Consider the following 22,789-nt stretch of genomic DNA (forward strand, 5'->3'; position numbering starts at 1 on the left):
GGCCTTTGCACCTCATTTTCTAGCTGTGGGTTTCCTACTGACATACCATAATAGAATTACACCTTTTTTGTTGGTTAATATTTACTGGAACCCGGCGGAATTACCGGATAGGCAATTAAGGCTGGAACTATGTAACTTAGGGTCTTTATTGCAGAACTGGTTGTTAATTAATACAGGTGGCCAGATAGTGATCGCAGGTGATCTCAATGCTGCCATTCATGGGGACTCTTTTAGTGGGGATGTGTTGATTAGTAAATTGGGGGAACAAAATCCAAGGGCTGATAACCTAAGGAGCAGGGGGAGGATGTGGTCCCACTTCGTAGAGATGTGGGGCTTGGAAATGTTGGTAAATCTTCAGCCAACTCAATCGACTATACCATATGCTCAGGGGATTTGTTCAACTGTTCTGGTAATCTAGTGTGCATTGAGACCTCCTTGAGTGATCATTGTATCTTGTCTATGGAAATAGGTATCACTGTGCCAATTGTGTCTAAAATTGAGTGTGAGTATAACATTAATGTCAACCAATCAGGGAACCGAATTTCATGGACGGGAACAAAAAGTAGACAATTCACCACATCCATGATTGCTGACATTGAGAATTTTTCAGAACAACAGAGGGAAAAGACTTATGCAACGAGTAACTTTACAGAATATATTCGCAGTACTCTGGAAAAATTGGATAAAACTGATAATAGTGTCACTCAGTTTAGGAAAGACAGAGGCCATAATTTTGACCTGGAAATTAGAGATAAAAAGCGGGTCATGAGGAAAGAGATGAGAATAATTAAGAAATCGGGATTGTCATTTATTAATATGGTGGATAGGATCAAAAATATCAAACAAAGTTATAAAAACTGGTCCTTACAACATAGAATAATCAAAGGGCAGACTGATGGGGAAAAACTGTTGGCTTCATTAAGGGGTTCCAATTCAAGAAACTTCTGGTATCTAATGAATAACTGGGACAAACCCCAGAAGGAGCTACTAGTGAATCCCATTAATGAAGAAATGTGTAAGGGTCACTTTGTAAATATGTACTGTCCCAAGAAGGACGTGACAGGGGTCCCTGAGAAACAAGATATAAACTGGAAACTGAATTTTACCACCTGGGAGATAAAAAATCTAGTAGTAAAATCTAAAAATTCTGCGGCACCAGGACCGAACAATTTGTCGAATAAAATCCTTAAGTCAGACCCCGAACTATGGGCTAGAATACTTTCCACTCTGTTCACTAATATACTTGAGACCAAAACTTGTCCACTGTCCTGGAGGGTTTCGATTATCATACCCATATTTAAAAAGGGTTCCAGACTATGCCCAAAGAGCTATAGACTTATTGCCTTGGCTGATCCAGAATCAAAACTGTTCACGTCACTTGTTCTGAGAGATATCCAGAAATGGATTGATGATAAGCAGGTCTTAGATATGAGACATTTCGGCTTTAGGAGAAATATGGGGACGGAATGTGGGGGGGCTCATCTTGCACTGTTTGAGGGCCGAAGCAATGAAAAAGGCAGAGACCTCGGTCTTTATTGCATCAATGGACCCGAGTTCCGCGTTCGATTTAGTTGACAGGAATATACTGTGGGTTAAATTAAGAACTTTAAATATGCCGGCAATCCTGTTGGATATTGTAAGGACAATTTATTCTCAGACGGATGTGAGAGATTGATTCAGCGGGTACCCCCTCGGATCTTTTTACCATCCACAACGGACTGCGTCAAGGCTGTAGACTGGCACCCACAATCTTCAATCTATATGTCAGTGGCGCTTTTATGGCTTTACTAAATAAGGGGTTAGTTCCACCTAGAATATCGAGTATACGCATGGCCTGGTTAGCTTATGCTGCCGATTTTCTCCTAATTGACACCACTAAAGTGGGACTCCAGCGCATGCTCAGAGCTTTTGAGGGTTTTATTGACTCAATTGCATTAAAGGTCAATCTGGACAAAACAGCTATTGTTCGTCTAGGGAGGAAAAATAAGAAATTAAACACAATGTCATGGGTTTCAGGGAACATAAGTATTAACGCTAAAGGGGAATTTAAATACCTGGGCTTCTCGATAGCAGGTACACTATCTAGACCCCTACTACAAACTCAATTGAAACATAAGGCTGATCTTGCTATATCTCAAATGCGGGCCCTAGATGCAAAATTTGGGAAATTTTCAATGATTCCTCTCAGAGAATATTACACCAAAAAAGTGATTCCCAGATTGACACATGGGGCTGAATTTCATCCCTCAGCATGCGAATGTGAATGGGCCTCGATAGAAAGCTACATCTGGAAATTGGTACTGTATCACCTTCCGAAATGTATACCGTTCAATTTAATTAAGTAGTATGAATTGGGTCTTAACTCGCTTCAAGCTTTGGTGACATGCAAAAGAATGATGTTATGGAGGAAATGTAATTCCTTGGACACCAACATGTTGTACTATTATGCTGGTCAAGACACTTCCAATCCTTTTAAAGTGGAATTGAATGAGGAAATCTCAAATAGTCTAAGGATAGTGGGAATTTCAGCCTCCTCCCTGATGAATAACTCTGCCAGGGTGAAAGAAAGTGTGTTGGGTTTTGACTGGATCCATACTAAAAACGCAATACTGAATACAAAAATATACCAACAAGTGGGTGCTTTTAACAAATGGTTACCATGGATGGAATGTTACTTAAACAAGTATCCTAATATAACAATCCAAAACGATTTCATGCGTTTTAGATTCAATGTTCTGCCTACTAACCAAATACTATCAATTAGATCCACAGTTCAAATATTATGGCCATGGTGCAGGTTCTGTAAGGTAGAAGGTATGGTCGAGGACCTGAAACACATACTATTGGTTTGTCCGGCATTAAAAGGAAAAAAGACTTATATTTTGCCCAATATGTTAATAATACAGCGCAAGTGGACAGAGAATTTATTTGGTATAAAATGTTACACAATTGTAAAGGCAACTTGAATATCAGGGTGGCAACATTTCTGCGAAACATTTGCGCCCTGTTTTAAATATGCAGTGAATTTTTAGAATGTCAAATTTACCTTTAGATTTTATGTGGTTTTCTTACTCTGTAAGAGTTTAGAGAACAGATTGGGTTGCTTATCCGGTTACCCTACGAAGCCATGGTATGAAAAGTAATGATTAGACGTGGTAGAAGTACTACTATGTATTGCACAAGGTATAAGTATTATTATGTTTTGCACAAGAGAATACTGGATAGTCGGTTGACACTATTCAGTTACGGTCTGTAACGTTTCTTTTTGTAATGCGATTCAGTTTGTGTCTGAAACTTCTGTAATGTAAATGAACTCTTGTAAAGGTTTATCTAAACCAAAACAAATATACATTATAAAGCATTGAGGCTCTGTGGATCAGATAATAGCATAACGACTAGCACTTGGAGCACTGATAGAGGTAAGACTTATGATCCCTACAGAAAATCTAAATCCAGAGACAATATACACGCAACATGTTAAATATATACACACACACACACACACACACACACACACGAGAACACAAATGCATAGAACTATACAATATAAAACAATTTCGAAATATATTAAGAAAAATGCACAAACTATATCCAAGTCTTTTCTTGCCACAATCGTTTTAGTTTTCAGTTCTGCTTCAGAGTTCGACACTTTGCTTCACCCACCTGGTAACACCTTAGTCACCTGTCCCCGATTCCCATGTAAACATCTCTGGGTTCTATAGGTTTCTACCAGTGATGTTTTCACCCCCAAATTCGGAGCAGAAGCAAAATGCGGGTAAAACCCCTCATGGCCACCATTAGCCACCAGCCCGTAAAAATACACCACCCCTTTTCCCATAGTTACTATCCGTAGGATTTATCCAATTATTTACTGTAGGTGAATTTCTTGTAGGATGAATATTCTGCAATGAACAGTGTGTGTGGTGAACATTCTGCAATAAGTGTGCCACTCTCTAGTAACTAGGAACGGGGTTTAAAAGCAGACAGCTGGGCATCTAGCATTCACCCAAGCGAGCGCCCGCACAGCCAAAACACAGGAGATAGTTTACCAACTGGGTCTGGCTTCCCCTGACCTGCTGTATAGCCGGTCTAGAATAAGTCTGCCTTCGGTTTTACTTACCTTGAATAGCTGTGTGCCATCCTAAAATAAGTTAAAGAGTCATTACTTAACTTAGTCTGTGTTCCACTGACCTGAAAAGTAACTGTTATAGTTTATTACACCCTTAGGTGTTACCTGCTTAGAATAGCTGTGTGCAGGTCTTACAATGTGTCCTGTAGGTGTAGCCGACATTGGTTAGTGTAGAAAGTTATTGCTTACCTTCATCTGTGTTACACTGAGCTGAAAAGCAACTGTAATCACACAGACATGTTGAAGTGGAAAAATTATCATCCCATAATATTTATTATTTACACTCCTAATTGTATTAAATGACAACTAATGATACGTGCTTTTGGGGTGTCAGGAGGATAGATGCCCATTCTTGCCAGCTTCCTCTGCGTTCATTCAGAGCTGCTCAAAAGTTCGTGCAATGTTTTGTCCCCACTGGGAGTGAGCTCCGCTTACCAATCCCAGTACTGCCTTTGTGTTCTACAAGCAGTACCCGTTCTTCATCTTATAACGTGTGTTCTGGCAGGAGCTGTAGCTTTCTGAGATGAGGATGGTATCCTCCATCCAAACCCGTACCGCCTTCAACCCACGGCTATTCGACATCGATCTGTTGTCCGTCGTTCTGCTGCAATACACATTTCGCATGTACAGTTTGTGTCCTTTGTAGGGCGGGATTGGCGGTTATCAAAGTGTGCTTGCAGCTTTTTCACTCTGTCTCTGCATGCTGCCCCAAAAACCCTAATACATAAAGGCCAAATTTGGCCTGAGGCGCTTCCCTTTGCGATTCTTCTCACCTGCCCCCTCTCCTCTTTGTGTGTATGGGGGCGTCTGCAATGCTTTTGGTCCCTGTGCCAGCCCAGCACCCAATCCTAGATTCCTGCTTCTCCCCTCCCATCCCCAGAAATACTAACAATAGGCAGGCTGTGACCCACCGGTGTCATCCTGCCTGCCACACTCCTCTTAACCAATGTGTCCACAAAGCCATGGCCGGCAGCCATTCCGCAACACAGGCCCTTCTTAGGATTGAGTGATACATGGGTCGTTGTTACCACTCTATTTTGGGAATTTTTCAATCTCATTTAAAGGGACCCCTACCGATTTTGCCCCATCTACAACTTTATTTTTGGGCTATGTTTTTTGGTGGTCAGAGCGACATCAGCTTAAGTCCCCCTACCACTACATCCCCCATTCACTCCTTGAGCTTATTGTCCTGGGCTGCCAACAAACCTCCCAGGCCCAGGATGGACCGTTTCTGGCCTAGGTAGACTATCATACTACAATGGTCTTAGGGAGTACGCTGGCAGAAGCTCATATTTAGTTTGGGCTCCTCCAGGGGTGCAAGCTGATTCACTCAATTAGTAGCTCAGTGTACTTTTATGGTAGTCATTGGGGTGCTCATTGTTTTTTTTGTCATACTCTCTTCCATTTTGTTTATGGTGCTTTCTTTGATCAGGGAAACCATGAGATAGCCCACATGGGCAGAAGAGCCATTTTAGGCCTATGTGTGAGTGCAAGATGGCAGCCTCTGTAGTGGGCCGACTGGTTTAGACCAGTTCCTGGCCCCTGACAGGCCCCTAAACTTCTTGTGGGGATGGGCCTGGGTATTTGGGGCCAACCCGATTGGCCAGCTGCCAAAACCTTGGTTTTAAATCTAATTGGAATCGTGGTCTGGCGGAGGCCAGCCCTGTGACCTGGGAGAAAAGGTACATATAGGGGAAACCCTGCTTCTGCCAGATTCTTTTAAGGTATGCAAGCTGGCCCGCCTGCTGGACGATTTTGCAGCAAGACCCATTGCAGCTAATTTGGAGAACTAGTCTTACTATACTTGCGGGACTAGAGTATCTTGCCTCTACTCTGGTTTGCTTTTCCTGGGCATCTTGGATTTTTATCGTTCTGCTGCTGGCCCTGCTTTTATGCTTGGGGCAAATTGACAATTTTCCCAATTTTTACTGCCATTTGCCACTAGGGTCTGCTGCCTTTGTGCTGGAAGATGTGCTGCTTTCATGGGTGTTGGGACCCCAAAACACAGCCAAATGTGTTTTGCTACTCAGTTGGGTTGATATTACCACTGTCTTGTGGAAACGGCTGTTTTTAGTGCTATCCACATGTGCACGCTGAGCCACCGGAGTCTGCCATGTGCAGGCTCTCCATTCTCCTGGAACCAAATTTGTTGCCGGTTCTGGAAAGTGTGTCCCACTTCTCTGACAGTTGTTCCTTTGTGCTGTTGGGGTTGTAGCTGGTTCAGGTCGCCGGGTGGCGGAACCTTCTACTTTGACCTGTAAAAAGAAGTTTACTTACTGCTTCTCTGGAACTGTGGTCTCAGGAACCAATCATCGAAGTACTTATCTCTGGGTCCCGGGTTGGTGGTTATTCAAGATACTCATCCTAAAGGGTCTCTGGTCTTTGTCAGGTTCTGCACGTCCCATTTAACTGCATTTGCGTACTGGTTTACACTGGTGCTGAATTCTGATCCGCTCCTGGGGCTGCTGGGTCTCGAAGCCTCCCACTGAAACACTCATATCTTCTTCTGGGTCTCCACCAGTGCCTGGGAGGAATTAGGACTTGCTTAGCTTTTCAGTATAACCACAGGTCAACCTACATACTTTGTCCAGCTGTTTCCTATGGGTCACATTCTTCCTCTTTAGAATGCCTACAAGTGCAGCTGAAAGATATTCACCTGGACTGTGGCATTTTTCTTGAACCACCCCCAACCCCAACGTCTGGTCGCTGGAGTTCTCCAAGTCCGAGAATATTAGTTAACCCCCCTGATTTATTAGGGATTTTTAAATCTATGTATTGCATTTTTGCTTAGGATTTACTTTTTACCACCGAGTGTTGCTACGGGTTACCTCTGTTGTAAAGCGCTTATCTGTGAGTGCATGAGATGTGAGCATGTTGGGGTCCTGTTTTAGAATGCTGTCCCGTGAGTGTGTGTGAAGGTTCCAGCTCATGTCAGTTGGAGCTGGGCCTACCTGGGTGATGGGACCCAGTGGTGTCCTCTATTGTAAGATCTTGATGTAACTAAGAATAAACACACTCACGGGACAAAATTCTACAACAGGACTCCAACATTCTTACAGCTCATACATTCACAGATGTACACTTTACAACATATCTCCCTCTTTTACTTCAGACACACACACAAATATTTTACAACAACCTCCTTGGGGTGCAATATGCCCTTATGGGCCCAACATATAGCCTGGACTTTTGTAGGCCCTCTGGCTGTGTTGAACCTTCTGCTCCAGTTTACCATTTCTTTGTGCTGCAATTGTATGGTGTACACAGGGAGAAAAAAATGTCAAGTTGCAAGCTGCCAGCCAAAAAAGTCACTCACCACTGCAATTCTGTGATACAAAAAGCACACCATTTCTTACTCACCAAGAGTGAAATATCATTACCCAATGGCTAGGGTGAGTGGACATTTTGGAGCCTGGTGTACATATGTATTATGCATCATACATTAATTTAATGTGTAGATGGAAACCTGTAACTAAGTTCTGTGTGGCCTCTCAGGATCCTTAACATGATGGTAACTACAGTGTGCATTATTATCGAGGGGTCTACTCTTTAACACACATCTGGAAATGTATAGGTATTGAGTATGCCACTGGTCGTGGTATTACATTTTAAGATAAAGAGTGAGAGTTAGTCCTTAATAGGCCATTGACTCTTTTCTATCTACATCATGTTTTGATATTTGTTATGACCCGAGTACTTATTTTTCATATCCTAAATATTTTGTATGTGACCTCACAAGTGTATATTTTTCAGTAGAACAGTGTGGCGTATTCTTTTGGGGCAACTATAAGGAATAATTGTACCTCACTGCTAGCTTAAGGCAGAGCCTGCAGGCTCCGCTTACAATTGTCTTGTCGTTTGTGCGACACGCTGTTATGCCATTAGGTTAGATGGTTCCACAGCCCTCAGAGGAGTGTGCAAACATCTCTCCAAGAGACATAAAAATAAAAAATGAATTAAGATTTACTACATGTTGGATACAGAAATCGCATATACTGGGTAATTATCTTATTAGAAACCAACCATCAGCCGCAAGTATGCCCCATGGGTAAAACAACAATCTGAAGCGAGTTAACCACATTCCGTGGGCAGATCGCATAACCTGAACCTAAACCACACAGATTTATCCCAGGATAGAGAAGATCGAAAGTGGCACCTACCTACTGGGGGCTATCTCAGCAGCAATTGGCATAGTGGATTGGGGCATAAAATTGCCCCAGGCACCAATGAAAATGTCGCTCACAGTCACAAATGTGAATGTATTCCTTGTGACAGACTGCATCTGGGGAGTTTGGGGGTAAGATGTCGACCAAATTGTGGATTTCAGAGAATATTTGTTCAGAAACACTGGCAGAATGGCCTGGTGAGGGCATGATTGCAAGAGTTTTTTTTATAGCAATTCTGTTTGGGGCCTGCTAATTAGTCCCCCTTTATAAATGCTTCATGCCAAAATGATAGTGCAAATATTTGCCTTTGATGTAACCAACCTCCTGACCTCTAGAGCACCAGTTCTCCAGTGGCATAGTTCAGCCCGTTAAGCCCAGGAAGACTGAATGGGTTACTGGTGTGCCTAAAAGCGAATGCTGCACCACAATGAGCACACGAAAGCCATTGAAAATAGTAAAGGAACGGATATAAATGAGAACATTGGTAAAGACAGGGCCGGTGACCCAGTATTCCAAAGGAGGGAATCATGTGTATGTGAACATTGTTGAAAGCGAAACGGAAGCCCAAAACTGTAAACGAGGAACTTTTATACATACAAAGTTGAAAAGGGGTCAGAGACCCAACCCTTGGAACAGAGAGACAAAGTAAAGGCAAACTATTGGAAAGGGTCAGTGACCCCAACTGTGGAAAGCAATTGTAACATGGATGAAAGAAGAGTGAATAAAGAAAGAGAAATCTCTGGCAGGTTAGTGCACCAGGCAAACAGGCAGTCAGACTCATACCCAGGAGGAGTTGAAAAGAAGCAAAGTGATATCCTGGCAGGAGAGTACACCAGGATTGAGAAGCCAAGTGATATTCTGGCAAGGAAGTAAACCAAGAGTAAGAAGTGAAACAATATCCTAGCAAGGGAGTAAAACAAGGAGTGGGAGGAGAAGTAAAGTGATATCCTGGCAAGGGAGTAAAACAGGAGAGAGAAGGCAAACAAACGTGAAGTCATGGCACCAAAATGGAAGGTTCATACCCCTTTTAAAGGATTGAAGAGAAAGACACAAATAACCTGGCAGGAGAGTACATAACCTGGCAGGAGAGTACATAACCTGGCAGGAGAGTACATCAGGGGTAGAAAGTGAACAAAGCGAAACATTGTAAAGAAACCACATGCTTGAAGGAAATTCAAAGATGGCATTTATTACTGCTATGTGATCTAGGTTTTTAAATATTTGTGCTTTCAATTGATAACTCTTCAGCCATTAAGGATCCATCAATGTATCTTCATTGGAATTCCTAATCAATCAGCAACTGGAAATGCAACCAAGGTCCACATGGCAATCTAAACAAAATGGGGAACTATGTTGCAACAAAGAAAACATTTTCGCTTTCTGCAAGCCATAACTGTTGGCCGTGTCACTGCTTCACTGGTGTTGTTTTTTGGGCAAGGTACGGTGTGCCTAGTGAGGCACCTTCCATTTTTTGGTGGGTTTACTCTGCATTTCCCTTTCAGTGCTTGGTGCGCATTTGCAATATCTCTGGCTTCCCGCTCCCTGGGCCTGCCTGTTCCTCCCTGGTCCCACCCCCTCCCCTGATTGGTGGATGGATTTCTCCTGGCTAGCGAGGCCGTAGGGCTGCAAGCCGGTGATTCTCCTTCATTCTGCTCTCCACCATTTCCAGCGGACCCCAACCAAGGTAAGGAGTCTCCTGACCCTCAGCTCCAAGAAAGCCAACTGTACAATAATTAAATGGCGCTTAAAAGCACCATTGCGCACTTGGCGCGTGGTTTGTGTCCTGGGGCCTCCGGCTTCCTGGTTACCCTTATGCCCACCTCCCAATCCGCCCACTGCATCCGGATTGGTCCACATAACCCATATCAAGGACAACCCAGGGCAGCCCTCTGCCCGGCAAAGGACCACGAGGCAAAGGGCGGCTCCTACATTTGCGGCTCCAAGATGTGTCTGCATGTGTCAGCAGGGGAAGCCAATGAAGCCAGGAGACGGCAGACACCAACAAAAACGGAGTGTGGCATGGGTGGGGTGTAGAGCAATTACTCTATGCCAGAAAACCCCTGCCACTTTACCTTACCTTTCCATAGCATAGACTGCCATAGACTTACATAATGCATACTTAGAAAGACTTGTGACCACTGCAAATTTTGCCCTGCAATACATACCAACGTCTGTTAGTACCATACCGGGAGGGAACTGTGTAGATTAGCCTGTCGCACCTAGATAGAACTATGAATGCTAGCATGTGCCACACTCAAGACATAATTCCTAACTTTGGCCTGTGTCGTATCTAGACAGGATTGTGAATGTTAGCATGTGCCACACCTAGACGAATTATGAAGATTGCAAAGCACTACACTTATAAGGAATTGAGAATGTTGGCATATCCCGCACTTTGATAGAATTATGAACATTGGCCTGTGTGGTATATGGATGGTATTGTTAGGGTTGGTGAGTGCCACACTCACACTGAATTGTGTAGGGCAGCAAGTGCCACACTTAGATAGAACTGCAAATGCTTGCATGTTAAATGTCACATAACCCACTAACCAATATAAACTTTAACTCTCTGCATACTTTAAAAAACTCGCACAACCATCTCTCGCACAGCCAGCTGCACGCACTTCACCACACTGCAACAACACATAAGCCGCACAAACAGCACACGCGGACTGACACCGATCCAATACTCGCACCAAAGCTCAGCACCCGGTGTCTACCGAGTTGAAGCTGCCAACAGTACACCACTCCTCCCACTATCCTACACCCTCTTCACCTTACTAACCCATACCACCATCTCATTTACAAATCCTCCAGAGCGCCTGGGGACCAATTCTGTTGGTGACGATGTGCTATATTAGTACTGTTAACATAACATAACAGTCTAGTAAACCATGAGTAATGGGGTGAGGGTTTTGGTTTCAAATATCATATACTATGAAAAAAAAATCAATCTTAAGGGCAATCTGTTTTGGTAGATATGGAACAGTGAGAATAAATGGTTCAGTAGTGAAACCAGGATTTAGTGGTCTTGAATTTAAAAACGACACTGCAAGTTGTTAATGGCTTAAGTCAGTATGCAGACATGATAATGAGGTTTAATAGCTAAAATAATAGTCGGTTTTATAGAGAGGACTTAGTACACAAATCACACAATCAACCAACATGACAATGTATAAATCATTAGTAACATGTTGATCAAAAGATAGTACGACTGTGGCTTTAATTGGCCAACCCTGAATTGAATCCTTCAAGAGTCAGCATGCAAAGTAATGTGAACATAAAACTATCTGCTCTGGTTTGCACAACTTCAATACTTAATACACAGTGGAAACAAACGTTTATTGTCACCAGCATGTAGTCATTTCACACAGCACGGCACTGGTGTACCGGCTATACATCCTTCCCACTTAAGATGTCGCTAGACAATAGTAGCTCCCAATGACCCACTTAACAGTGTGTTTCTGGCCTGCTACCACTCATTTTAAATGAGATGCCGATTTCACAGGTGTTCAACATTCCACAGATATTTTAGCGTAATGTAAAACGAAATAAAAGGACAAACAAGAGCAGCATTCTTCAAGTGATTGTGTGAGCATTCTTCAAGTGATTGTGTGAGCATTCTTCTAGTCATTGTGTGAGCATTCTTCTAGTCATTGTGTGAGCATTCTTCTAGTCATTGTGTGAGCATTCTTCTAGTCATTGTCCGAGTAGTTGGAAGGCTAGGATCACCAAATTGGTCTGCCTCAAAGTACTTGGCCCCTGAGCATCGCCAGCCCCAAGAAACAGCCATTAACCTGTTTGATGTTAAGGGTTATGTGGCTCAAAGGCCAGTGGGTTGGAGGTTACTGATGTTACTTCGAGCTATGATAAAGTGGAGGGTCAGGAGTGTGTCCTAACATTTTTAGGCAGTGGGTCATCTCATTCAAGAGGGGGCGGAGGAGATATAAGGAGCTTCCTGAAAGTATTGGCAGCAGATGCAGTTTTCAACCAAGCCCCAAAGCTTACAGAACCTCTCACAATAGGCATATATTGATTAAAGATTGTAGTGGCAAAAAGCATCGGGCCTTGGGGACCAAATGATCGATTTCGTGACCCTGACATGCTTGTTTGTTACTTAGACGACAGCTGAACCAATCAGCTGAGCGTGTGGACATCCCAACTACTCAGTGCAGACTGTGGGGGAGGGACGTCTGATTTAGGTTGGCTCAGTTGCTCTGGGCTACACTGCCACAGGAGAGCACAGCCAATTAAGCCCTCTAGGCGAACAAGGTTGAATGAAGCCCTCTAGGCGAACAAGGTTGAATGAAGCCCTCTAGGCGAACAAGGTTGAATGAAGCCCTCTCGGCGAACAAGGTTGAATGAAGCCCTCTCGGCGAACAAGGTTGAATGAAGCCCTCTCGGCGAACAAGGTTGAATGAAGCCCTCTAGGCGAACAAGGTTGAATGAAGCCCTCTAGGCGAACAAGGTTGAATGAAGCCCTCTAGGCGAACAAGGTTGAATGAAGCCCTCTAGGCGAACAAGGTTGAATGAAGCCCTCTAGGCGAACAAGGTTGTCAACCACTGCCAAAATAAGGTCCAGTGTGATGTTTTGGAAAGGACGGCCTGAAGTTCAAACACTCAACTGGACATCAGAACTTCAGCGTTAACTGCTCAAGTTACTCCTTCAGTTGCTTTGGCCCCCTGCCACAGTCACCAGCAGTGAGACCGGGAAGACAACAATGAAAGAGGCGAAGTATACCTGCAGTTCCCTGGCCCCAGTAGCCCCCCAAGTGCCTTTGAGTGCGACTCTTGCGTGCAGCATCCCATATATCTATATTCACAACTTTAAGACTTGTGAGCCAAGACTATACAAACTCACTAGGTGGCAATAAAACACCACGTATAAGCCAAAACCAATGGTCGTAATAAGGCACCACCGGCAAGCCAAAAAAATACTCTACAGCATTACTTAGGAGAAATAACTATTTGTGGTACGAAAGCACCAACAGAGCCAAAAATAAGCATCCAAAGACACACCTTCGGGCTCTGCCTTCACAATGCCATCCCAACGTATACACACTACGTGTTGACCTAGGTGGTGTTAGGAGTCCAATCAAAAAACAGCTGCGACTGGCCAAATGTTAGCTTGGCCTTTGCGATCGATATTAGAAGGCTTTCATACTTGGTTGGATCAAGGCTAATTTTAAAGGACCTTGGAAAAGGTACCACAGGGATATGTGAGCCCTCATTTTTCCTGGAAGACACTTGCATACCCCCAACAAAACCACACTTATACCCAACAGATCTGTCCATAGATCCGAGCGGACCACATTACTCTCGACAGAACCTCCTATAACCACAAACAGCCCCAACAGATACTCAAATGCCTACTGGCTCCCAGTTAAAGAGCGCATCCAGTTCAAGACTCTCACAATTACACATAGATGCATATCCCAAACTGCCCCTAGCTACCTTAATGAACGGATACAACAAGTCCAATCACTCAGACCTAAAAGGGACCTATATGCCAACCAACTTGCAATCCCTAACTTCACTAGAGTCAAAGCTGGCGGCTCGAGTTTTGAAGTCCTAGCACCAAAAGCCTGGAACTCCCTACCGCCCAAACTAAGAGCTGAAACATCCCACACAGCTTTCAGAAAAGCTCTGAAAACCACCCTATTTAAGTGAAACCCATTTCTAATTCTATCGCATACAACAATGTCTGTAAATTACAACTGTATCAGTATCGTGGTTCCCATGTAACCACAGCCAATCCTGTAACCGAATCAACATGTCAAGTAAACTTTCTTGTAACAGCGCCACGATGCCCTAGGGAAGTGCGGCGCTTTAAAAATGCAAATATAAAAAAAAAATAGTGTCATCAGATGATAGCTACCATCAGCCACTCAAATAGTCCCTAACTGAGCCTCACACACCGTAACTTAACCTACCACTCGACAGAGTATCATAATGCCTGGCAAAGGCCCTCCTTCGGGCACCAATACATTGTTACCTTGCCCCAACCGAACTACACAAAACCCCCAATACACCCAAACATGGGACCCGAAATGGCTTTCCCACAGCACCCCCCATCCACCATGGGTGCCACAAGACCCTCAATCGGCCTTCTAAACAGCCTTTGTGTATTTACTAAATCCCTCTCAAAGACGTAAGACTCCAATGTCGCCTAAAACACAAGCTTGCATACCCCCACAGACCGGCACACCCAATAAACCTAAACACAGTGCTCAATGGACATACCCAAAACAGACACACGCATACATGCCTCCACACACACACACACATCTCAAACTGTGCACAGCTCCAAACCAGTTTGAAACACGTCCCCAACACGACCCACAAAAGAGCTCAAGAAACTTTTTAGATAGCCGTGGCAGAATTACCCTCCAGCCCTGAAAAAGGCTGTAAGAGAGACTATCATAGTTTACAGATCTTCACAAGGAGCCCCATAGCCTCACGCACTCCCCCGCCCACAGCCTCACACTGTCCCACAGGGTCAGTGTCACCCCACCAGCCCGCTTTCTAAGCAAGCATCCGCATACCCCCAGGGGTGGGTGCTACATGCATTCTTACAGCACGAGATAGCCCAAAACAAACCGTGCGTGTGCCGTCTACACCCTTCCATTTGGCACAGGCCCATTGCTGTAAGGGTTCCTCTCGGATACCAAAACCACTCACTCAAACCTGCTGTCAGAGATATTCCTGAGCTCGCCTGCTCCCTTATGGCAGACAGTAAGGCACAAAAACAAAACTGGAGCCGAAATAGTCTTGCAGCGAGCCTGTAATGAGCAACGCTCATCTGACATGAATAGCTATATGCCACCCCTCCACCCAGTCCACCGACCAAGCTTCTCCCAAAATTAATGTCTTACGCAGTGCTGTACTTGTTGCAGATGGGCAGTGTTGTCCTGGTGGTACACGAGGGTTATACTTGTAGCTGAGAAGCTGGATTAGGCTGGTCCTGTAGCTGCAAGGTCGCCCTGGTTGACTGGCACGGTTGTACTGGTTGCTGAGCGGCGCAACTGCACTGGTCATCGAGAGGCGCGGTTGCGCTTGCTGTAGAGCGGAAGGATTGTCACTGTTGCTCCCCGGCAGGGTTGTACTTGCGTTTGAACTGCAGGTTTACACTGGTTGACCGTCAAAAGTTGTACTCGTGGTCCGGTTGTGTTGATGTATGGGATGTCAAAGGGCAGTGTTACATTTGACATGAAGTGGCTGGGCAGGTGTTCAACACGGCAAAGTGGTCCTGGCTGAACATCAGTGCTGTACACGTCGTCCAGTGGTGCTGTCTGCAGGCACTTGTTGATCAGCAAGGGTCATTTAATATCCAGTAGCAGGGTGGCACTTGGGCTCGGTATTGGTTCTACTTGTCATCACCCGATGTGGAGGCGCATGAAGCCGAGTTGTAGGCGGTCTGTGGCATCAGGGGGTAGGGGTATACCCGATGAGCGTTGGCCTTGCCAGCGTTGAGTGCCAGGCCTTTACTTGGCGCCGCGGTACATTCCTGGGCTTGATGTGGCACTTTTTAAAGCACCAGTGTTGGGTAACCGTCGATCACTTGCGCTGCACTTGTTGGGCGGCCGGGTGGCATGCGCTGCGCCGCAGGGCTGCACTTGTTGGGCGGCCGGGTGGCATGCGCTGCGCCGCAGGGCTGCACTTGTTGGGCGGCCGGGTGGCATGCGCTGCGCCGCAGGGCTGCACTTGTCGAGGTTTGCAGTCGTCTCTGAGCCCTGGCCTCCCACTCGGGACTGCTGCCGCCGCTCCTTCTGGCGTGCCCCCCACCCCCCCGGAGCGGATCGGGTTCCCTCTTACCTCACTGCTGTGGATTTGTTGCCGATGTAGCGGAACATTTGTCGGGATCGCTCTCCTTTCTGGGAGCGCAGCCGCTCGCCAGTGGGATACCACACCCTTGGCAGCGGCTCGCGTGCGTGCGTGCGCGCAGGGCCCAGCCGTCGCGGCACTGTTTGCCAAGAGAATCGACCAAATTCCAGGGCCCGGCCGAAAACAAGGGTGGGCCGAAACACAAGGTGGAAATGCACGGGCTGCTCTCCGCTGCCAGGGCAAGCCCCTGCCTCTAAAAATGGGCAGACTGTCTCTAAAGATGCCCAGTCAATATTGGACATATTCTATGTTTTGGGTTTGTAACGGTGGAAGCAACTATATGTCATTCCCCGAGAGAGAGACGGTTAACTGCTGGGGGTCGAAGCCAAGACTTGCCCCCCCTCCCCTCGACAGGGGGCGCTGCGTGCAGCTGGCGCCGCGTGTCTCGCTGAACGACAGCGGGTACGGGCAAGACAGTTAAGGTGGGTGCAGTATGTGCCCTAACTTCCATGGTGCAGGGCTCCTTGTCGGGACCAGCCGACTCATAGGAACCCTTGCCTGCCCAGCCCCACACTCTTAAAAATAAAACACGGATTCCCTGCATATTTCAGAGGGGCCACATTACGTAGATACACGGGAGAGGCAGAGTCGCAGTACTTCCGGGGCTTTGGTGGGCGGGGTCGGGGGAAACGTAAGCGCTGATTGGAGCAGAGTGGGAAGTGACGCCTGGCGTAAGGACACAGGAAGAGAGTAAACACCTTTTTGATCTGGCCTCCAATGAGAATGGTCCAATGGCCCTAAATTGGATGGAAGAGGGTGCTAAAAGCGAGGGTGCGTTTGGGTCAGGTTTATTCTAAGTCTAAAAAAGTATTGTTACATGGCGTGGGTATTGTGGTGACCCGGGTAGGCCCAGTGATGGTGTGCGGGCCCCCAGGGTCTAAGCGCCAGCGCGAGAACGCACAGCGGAGACGTCTGGTTGTTCCGGTGCTCCGACGCGAACTGCCGGGCACCGCCTTTATTATTCTAACGCGCATGCGCCGGCCACCTGGGCCGCGCATGCGCACCTCGTGTACTACGTACACAACATCCCTCCTTTTCCCCCCAAACAACAAACACATTGAACAGTGGAGCCAACGTGGCTCAAATCAAACTGTACTTAACAGGGCTTGTTACTCATGCCGCTGAGTCCATGATGAAATCCTGGAATCTTTGCGGCGGACGACGTCCTTCCCTGCGCGGGTACCTGGGTGAACCTCTCTCGGCGTTCTCTGGTCCCCCGGGGTCCTCTGGCGGCTCACCGCCTCCTTGCGGCGCCTCCGCTGTTTGTCCTTGGTTAGGATTGGTTTCTTCTTCCACTGCCACCGGTCCTATGCGCTTGAAGAAGGATACGTTTCTGGTTACTGTACCCCGCGCATTCGCAGCTGTGACCATTGACCCTTTGACATGAGTGACTCCCATTGGTTGGGTTTCGTAAGTCATCGAGAGTTTTCCTTCCGGTTTCCTGTTCCGGACTAGGACAGTGTCTCCTACCGCTATCTCTCTTTCTGGCAACCTCCGCCTTGTTGTTTCGTTCTCGTTCCTTGCTGCTTTTTCTGCTGTCACCCGTGCGCTATCAATCACTCCCGGGTGTCTGTCTCCCGCTTCGGGTATCAGCCCTCTGGGTATTCGCCTGAACAGCGCCTCGGCGGGTGCGATTCCGGTGGATCGATGTAGGGTGGACCGGTATTCGCGAAGGAAGTCAATTAGATTGTGTCGTAGGTCCTCCCCCCCATTGACAGAAATTCGAAAAATCTTGTTCAGTGTCCGCATGAACCGCCCAACCTCCCCATTGGCCCTTGGCCATAGCGGGGTTACCTTCCGGTGCTTTATTCCTCGTTCTTCGCAATACCTGGCGAACTGCTGTCCTTGGAATGGTGCACCGTTGTCTGAGCAGATCTCAAGGGGGAACCCATGGGTGACGAAGATTTTGTCCATTGCCAGGATGGTGTGATCACTGGCGGTGGATTCTACGAGCTCCACCTCCGGATACCTCGACCACTGGTCTGTGACCACCAGGAAATATAGGCCCCTTCCGGTCGAGCCGAAGTCCGCGTGCACCGTTCCCCCTGGTATGTCACTCCGCTCCATGGCCTGAATGGGTGGGCCCTTTCCACAGGACTAGTAGCTTGGCAGGGAATGCAGGTCCTCACAAACTCGGCCACCCTGTGCTCCAGATCGGGAAACCAGACCTTCAGCCTGAGGCGTGTCTTCATCTTGGCCATGCCCTGGTGTCCTGTGTGGGCCAAATGGAGGACCCTCATGACCAGTGACCTGGGCATCACGATCTGGTGCCCTCGCAGTAACAGACCGTCTGTGGACACCAAGAGCTTGTGTCGAGCTTTCCACAGCAACTGCAGGTCCCTTTGCACATCCGGGTTTCTCCTGGCGTTGTTCAAAAGGATGTCCCGCCACTCTCCTGTGGCCACTGCCCTTTTCACCCTTAGGAACGCCTCATCTGAGTTCGAGTCGTCTGCAATGTCCTGTCTCGATAAGGCCACGGGCAGGGCCGATTCAATGACGAGGTGTACGGCGTCCCCAGTGTCGGTCATCTCCACGGGTCTCTGGGTGTCCCTCGTGCCTGGATGGCGAGAAAGATAATCGGCGGGGTTATGTGTCCCTGGGCGGTATACTAGCTTGACGCCGTATTCCATGAGTGATAGCATCCATCTCTCGATGCGGGGTGGTGGCTTGGATGATGTTCCCGACAAAATAGGAATCAGGGGTTTATGCTCCATTACCACAACCACAGGTTTGCCGAGGATGTATATTCTGAAGTGTTTGCACCCCCACAGGATGGCAAGGGCTTCCCTTTCTATCTGGGAATATCTCCTCTCCGTGTCGGTGAGGGCTTTGCTGGCATATGCTATGGGCCTCATGACCCCTAGTTCGTCTGCCTGCATGAGGACTGCCCCCAGTCCCACCAGGCTGGCATCGACCACAATCTCCGATTCCCGGCTGGGATTGAAATAGGCCATTGTTTCCTGCTCTGACAGGGCCTCTTTGATGGTCCTGAAGGATCGTTGTTCATTCTCAGTCCACTGCCAGGCCACATCGTTCCTGGTGAATGCCCTCAGTGGTTCCGACAGAGAGGCCAAGTCCTTGATAAAACGGCCGCAGTAGTTGACCATCCCTAAGAAGCTCCGTACTTCGGCCGATGATGTGGGTGGAGGTGCCTCTCTAATGTCCTTGACTTTTCCAGGATCCGGGGATATGCCCCCAGCATGAAAGGTGAACCCAAAGAAATCCAGTCGGTCTTTTAGGAATTCGCACTTCTCTTTGTGCAGGGTTAAACCCACCGCCTGTAGTCTCTCAAAAGTTTTCTCTAGCCGTCTAAGATTTTCCACTTCCGACCTGGCAAAGACTAAGATGTCGTCAGACATGTTTATGACTCCTTTTAGTCCGGACAGGGCTCCTCTGATGGCGTTTTGGAAGACATCCGCTGCGGACGAGATTCCAAAGTTTAATCTTTTGTATTGATACAACCCCTCATGAGTTGTGAATGTTGTAATGTACCTCGACTCGGGGTGTAACTCTAACTGGTGATACCCAGACCTTAGGTCCAGTTTGGAAAAGACTGGCACCTTGGAGTTCTCCGACGATGTCATCTAGAGTGGGTGTGAGATAACGCTCCCTTTTGATGGCGGCATTTGGGAGCCTCATGTCCACGCAAATGCGTACTGCCCCCGGTTGCTTCGGCTTTGGGGCCACCACGAAAGGCGAAACCCAAGGGGTGGGGCCTTCCACTCTTTCAATAATGTCCCGGTCGACCAGCTGCTGCAATTCCTCCTCCACTTGGGCTCTTAAGTGAAAAGGAATACGGCGATGTTTGAGGGCCGTCGGCCTCACGGACTTGTCGATATGTAAGCATATGGGCTCTGCTTTCAGCTTTCCAATGCCCTTGAAGAGTGTTTCAAATCTGTGCAGCATTTCTTCCAGATCGGCGTGGTATACTCCAAACGAGAAGTGGACAATGTCGAGTGCTACTGATGCCGCACAGCTCAATAAGGAATGTGGGCTGACGCTGGTGACAAAGAACCTTGCTTTAATAGTGTTCTGTCCATGAGATACCGGGGCTACAAACACACCTTGGATGGGTAGAGGTGTATCCCCTCCGAAAGCATATATTTGCGCCATGGACGCTGCCAGCTCCGGTGGGCCTGGCAGGGCCTCGTAGAGTTTGGTGGCCAGCACACAGACTGACGCCCCAGTGTCTATGAGAATGGGAGTGGGGACGTCATCGATGTTAACAGTGCATGTGGGTTGACGTCTCGTGCCAGGACCTTTCACAATGCTGGAAATGAAGAAAATCTCTTCCTCCTCCTCCTCCTCTTCTGCGATGTCCAGGTCCTGCAGGCCCTGATCAATCAATGAGATGCCTCTCACTCTGCGAGCGCCTCCACGTCCAACTCTCTCCGGTCCTCTTCCTGCCGCTACAGGGGCGGCAGCCCGGCACATCCTTGCATAGTGCCCCGGTGTGCCACACCGGCCGCACGTTCTCGACTTAGCTGGGCATTCTCCTCCGTGGGGAAGATCATATTCACAGTAGGAGCAAGATGAGGCGTTGCCTGGTGTGGGCGGGGCATCAGGCCTTCTCGGCGCCCATTTCGACCTTCCCATTGCCGAACATCCCACAGCAAATGCGTCTTCATCATTCTTAGGTCGCGTGGCAGCGTCCATTTTCGCACCTCTGGCTTCTGCCAGCTCATGTGCCCTTCCCAGGTCCAAAATTTGCTGGAGGGTCAGACCAGGTTCCCTCAGTACTTGCCTTCTAAGTTTGCCGGAGCTGCACCCCTGCAATAGCTGGTTACGGACCATTTCTTCCTCATCGACCCATCTGCAGGAGGTCGCCAGGTGCCTCAAACGGGCACAGAATTCGTCTAGAGGCTCGTTGTCCAATTGTCTTTCGGCGCCCAAGACAAATCTATCAAAATCAACATTTGCCATGGGGAGAAAATGGTCTTTGAGTGCCTGCTTGACTGCGTCATACGTGACCACAGGGATGACGAGGGAATCGTAGATCTTGTGGACTTCTGCGCCTGCCGAGTAGATCATAGTCGCAACTTTGGTGTCATCATCGTTCACCCCAGATGCCCTGAACATATCCAGCCTCTTGACCCACAGCAGCCACTTTGGGCCCAGTTTGGCAGGGGGGCCAGTTGTATCGAATTCAGGCATGGGGGCCAGGGAGCTGCGAGATCTGCGCGGAATTGGGGCTACTGCACCCTCATCATCAGTCTCTTCGCCCATTTCTGCGTCACGTACTCACAATTGTCTTTTCCTAGAATGATGGACAGCTTGTCCTGGACTTGTAGTAGTGCTGGGGTGTAGAAACCCACTTCTTTCTTCTTCGATGCCACAGCCCTGCGCCTGCAGGACTGTGGGAGTTCCAAAAATTGAGTTGTTTCCCCAAAACACAGCTGGCAGGTGGCGCACGAGCACCCTCTCGGGCCGCAACCACTGCACCTGTGTGTGAGGAGAGGAGCAAGTGGAAAACAAAATGGCCGCCGGCACTCCGCGGGTCCGTAATACGGAAGAGCTTTCCGTCTCTCTGAGGTTGTCGGAGCAGGGAAGGTAATCTGTACCTCCTCGTCGCCAGTGTGGTGACCCGGGTAGGCCCAGTGATGGCGTGCGGGCCCCCAGGGTCTAAGACATCACTGTTGAAATGGCTGACACAGGGTGGAAAGATGGTGAAATGACTCGTAAGAAACAAACTCGCCTTAAGGAGCCTTTTCTTCAAGTAACACCGCGTGGGGTTGGCCATTTGCGCTGTCCTTCCCATAGGGAGGGTTTGAGGCCGAAAATGTTTTCCTTTCCAGCCCAGTGCTAGGTTAATTAGATTGTTCAGGGAGCAGCGTCTGAACTTCTCCACCTGAAGGGTACACAGGGAATGTGACTGCTGCTTCTAGACTGCCTGCAAATGACACTTGGGTGTGCAGAGAGCGAGGAAATCTAGGGTGGCGAGATTTCAAAAACCCCAAACCCGGAAAGAACCACCAACACAGAAGTAGGACCACAGGTTGATATTGACTGCTGACACAAACGTAGGGCCACACTTTAGTAGCAGCCATCAACACAAAAAAGGAACTCCAATGACATCATGGGCCGAAATCATAAATACAATGAAAGTGGCTCAAAAGTCATCCACTGTGCACATTACCTTTTTTGTACACCTACTTTTATGTAGACACTATACTGTTGCTGCTACACGCGCCCTGTGCACAGGGGTGGAGGGATTCATAAAAAACGGCAGCCCTCGTCTTCATGGATAGTGACGGGTTGCTGGGCCCAAGTTCTCAGGCTGTGCTCCAGGGGCCAGGTGGTCGCCAGGGCGAGCTTTTTGCGGAATAGGGCACTGCTGCAGAAACCAAAGCAGCCAGAAGCTGGATGTTGGGTAAGCCTCAAGGAATAGTTTCAAGGGTGTCAGAGCACCATGGTCCTGCTTCCTGCACCAAATAAAAACGTGGGATCAAGAACGTTTTTCTTTTTCTTTTCTAGAGGATGTCAATAATCAAAGTTCTCTGGTTTTGTGAGCCTCTCGGTCTGTGTTACTTTGCCACAGGTGAGTCAGTTCCGCAGTGTTAGCGCTGTGATGGGCCACGGGAGGCGGGTCCAGTGGAATTGCAGAAATGGC

At 47.7% G+C, this 22,789-nt stretch overlaps 1 protein-coding gene across 8 annotated transcripts in view; it reads right to left on the minus strand.

Annotated features, from left to right (window-relative positions):
- ARHGEF15 (Rho guanine nucleotide exchange factor 15) overlaps nt 1-22,789 on the minus strand; it is a 592,319-nt gene that overhangs the window by 117,045 nt on the left and 452,485 nt on the right. Inside the window, exon 1 of one of the 8 annotated variants that reach the window (XM_069646198.1) lies at nt 15,171-16,052. The exons of the other annotated variants lie outside the window; for them this stretch is intronic. Within the exon in view, the coding sequence (XP_069502299.1) occupies nt 15,171-15,333 (163 nt within the window). The 5' untranslated portion in view covers nt 15,334-16,052. Of the gene's footprint in view, nt 1-15,170; nt 16,053-22,789 lie in introns of those variants that run through there. 8 annotated transcript variants of the gene reach the window in all.

Source organism: Ambystoma mexicanum, chromosome 1p (genome assembly GCF_040938575.1).
Source record: "Ambystoma mexicanum isolate Mex_15411 chromosome 1p, UKY_AmexF1_1, whole genome shotgun sequence".
Taxonomy (NCBI): domain Eukaryota; kingdom Metazoa; phylum Chordata; class Amphibia; order Caudata; family Ambystomatidae; genus Ambystoma; species Ambystoma mexicanum.